At 43.4% G+C, this 2,927-nt stretch overlaps 1 protein-coding gene across 10 annotated transcripts in view; it reads right to left on the bottom strand.

Moving 5' to 3' along the window:
- Positions 1 to 1,008: 1,008 nt before the first annotated feature.
- The window catches only part of LOC106522672 (neural cell adhesion molecule L1-like protein), a gene marked incomplete at its 3' end in the record, with an annotated part of 68,941 nt that continues 67,022 nt past the window's right edge, over positions 1,009 to 2,927 (bottom strand). For all 10 annotated transcript variants that reach the window (XM_014015786.1, XM_014015785.1, XM_014015789.1 and 7 more), the window contains 1 exon segment: positions 1,009 to 1,326. In XM_014015786.1, the coding sequence (XP_013871240.1) occupies positions 1,137 to 1,326 (190 nt within the window).

Raw genomic sequence — 2,927 nt, 5'->3', positions numbered from 1 at the left:
GCAAGAGCAGAATGTGTTGGATTATTAATCTTGTTAGCCTAGATTTTTATCCTTATTTTAAGAAGTCTTACCAAGTGCAACTCTCTTACTGCACTGGCAGATTATAAAACTTAATTTAAAAAGATTCAGATTATAATCTAGCATATTACCTTATAATTAGATGGCTATTTTTGCAATGTGTTGTTTAAAACTAGATATGCTGTAATGTTTTCAGTGCATCATTTATTCATTTACATAATGAAAATCTCTCTGATCCTTTGCTTTTTCTTTCAGTGTAATGTCACTGTGCAAAGGCTTTTGATTGAGGCGGATACAGTATATTAACACAAATCATTGAACTAAAACCTTTTAGTTCATTCTTTTACAGTATCTACAAAGATTTTTTTTCCACACTGATGAGCAACTGAGTTTGTTCCTTTCTTTTAACCATAGGCAAAATGTTTACCACCTGTAAGACTTTCCTAATACCTGAGTAGTTTTTAAATTCTACGATATATGGCTATTCATACTATGATATTGCAACCCATTCTCACTCCCGAGTCGTCACATATTGACGTTTTTCAAAGGTCCCTTTGCGTCCAATTTTGACGCATCAGGTACCCCCCTTGCGTCATATTTTGACGGGATGGGGCGGAATCTGTTGTCGTAATTTTTCAAAGTGTAGAAAATGCACAAATACTACCGTCCCAAAGCGTGAAATTACGTGTATTCACTTTAGACATCCTGTCCCAGACCCTAGTACCTAAAATTAACCATTAACCCTGATACGTAAAATTAACCATTTTTAGAAAATGTAGGAAATTCATGGCAACTACGTGTTGCAAAGCCTAAAATTACCTAATGTTCACTGTAGACATCCTATCCCTGACCCCAGTCCCTAAACTTAACCATTTATCCTGATCCCTAATGTTAACCTCAGACCCCCGACCCAAAGACCCCTGGTGGCGCAACCCGGAAAAGCCGCGGGCGGCAAGGACTGACGCGAGGGGGGTACCTGATGCGTCCAAATTGGACGCAAAGGGACCTTTGAAAAACGTCAATATGTGACGACTTGGGAGTGAGAATGTGTTGGATATTGTCATGGCAGCAGATTTTAAAATGCAACCTGATTTGAAGGCTTATCGTGAAGCCTGGCTTTAGGCAGAGATGGGACTAGGTCCACTAGGTTCGCTAATAGAGCCCCTGTACTTGGGTCCACAATATTCTCCGATGAACGAACCATCTTCATTGAACTCTGCCTCTTCGTCCGTGTAGCCCACCAAGCTGTCTCTGCTGACGCTGTCCCCGAGGTCGTCGTCTCTCCTCAGCGGCTTCTCGTCGCTGTCACTGCCATGGAGAAGAGCGGAGGGACGGTCAGCGGGGCGCGACACAAGCAGCAACATCACTGGGCAGATGGAAAGCTTAAAGCAGTGCACATCTTTGACACTAAATCTCTATATGTTTTACATATAATGAAAAAAAACTAGTCACACAAACACCAACAACCTTAGCATATGTAGCACTAATAGATTATTAAACGCTTGGCTACATCAATCCACAAACAAACAACTTTGGTCATGGTTTTATGCATCACTACAGGCAGAAGGCAGACGACGATGCAGCAACTGCACAGCAGGAAGGGGAACACAGGCGGCGGTGGGGAGGGAGGAAGCGGGGGTTGGGGGTGGTATCTCTACAATCACTTCACTAATTGCTAATTGCCAAGGCTCCGGGACCAAAGGCAATTTCAAATCTCTTTAGAGTCGCCGATGGAAATTGCCAGAGTGCTGTGAGAAAGATGCCGAGTGGAAGGCTTTGTGTGTACGAGGAGGATGGGTCGGGGGAAGAAGGCTGAGATTGGGAAAAGGATGAGGGGGAGAAAAGGTGGTCCATATGCAGTCCCAGACAAACAGCCGGTCATTCCTGGTATTCCCAGGGGCTCACACGTGAGCCGGGGCGATTAGATGCCAATTTAATGCTGGGCAAGTGGCCAAGCTGCAGGTGTGTCACCATAAGATGAGGGGTCACCTCAGAGCACTGGTGTTTGTCCTCCTCTGCCCGCTGTCTTTCCCTATTCTTTAATCACATTCATTTGTGCAAAACTTCTCTCCCTCTCCAGCTTTTTGTATTCATAACACAAAACATCAACGCTCACAATACAAACTCAGGTGGTTCATACATGATAGCACCACTCGAGGCGTATTGCGGTCGTTGTGTCAAAAACAAGCACAGCATTGGGAGCAGGATTTAAGAGAAGAGCCTACGTGAAAAGAAAGATTACAAATTGGGTCTCCTTCACGGAGACTTTTAATACCCAATCTTATCTGTCCTACTTTGTGAAGCCATTTATGATGCAAGCCACATAAGGTCCACATTTCAGCCCCTTTTTTTTCTCTCTCTCTCTCCCCGGTCTGTTTCTTATCAAGCCTACTTTTCTCTGACGACTCTCGAGCGCTGAAGATAAGTGGCTGTTATCTAAAAGCAGTGAAATGCCACAGCCGCTGCAGCCCGCCCACAGCGACTTTGAATACAGTGACAAAATGGGGCTGAGAGCCGTTGAGCCCCAGCTCACTCAAGACCTTGGTTCGTATCAAGCGCCGATCTCAGCTATTTCAATGCTTTAGTTTTACAAACGGGTATGGAGAGGAGATAGAGGCGCATCAACCAGAAAGAAAGGGATCACACTTGTCCTGCCCTTGACTCAAGTTGACTTGGTTTGAGTGCGGCAAAAAAAAAAAAAAACTTCAGGTGCAAGCTACCTTTTCCTCCCACTTATTGACATTCTTTTAACTACCATATTTATTCATGCATGATACGATCTCATGTACAATATGACACCCCCAATTTTTTGCCTAAAAAGCATTAAAATTTTAATTCTCATACTACCTCTAATTTCAAATGGACTTCAGGATTTTTCAGCCTTTGCAGTCTTTAAATATATATATATA

Source organism: Austrofundulus limnaeus, unplaced genomic scaffold (assembly GCF_001266775.1).
Source record: "Austrofundulus limnaeus strain Quisiro unplaced genomic scaffold, Austrofundulus_limnaeus-1.0 Scaffold134, whole genome shotgun sequence".
Taxonomy (NCBI): domain Eukaryota; kingdom Metazoa; phylum Chordata; class Actinopteri; order Cyprinodontiformes; family Rivulidae; genus Austrofundulus; species Austrofundulus limnaeus.
The sequence above is the reverse complement of the archived record's forward strand: the minus strand, read 5'-3'. Positions and strand labels throughout refer to the sequence as shown.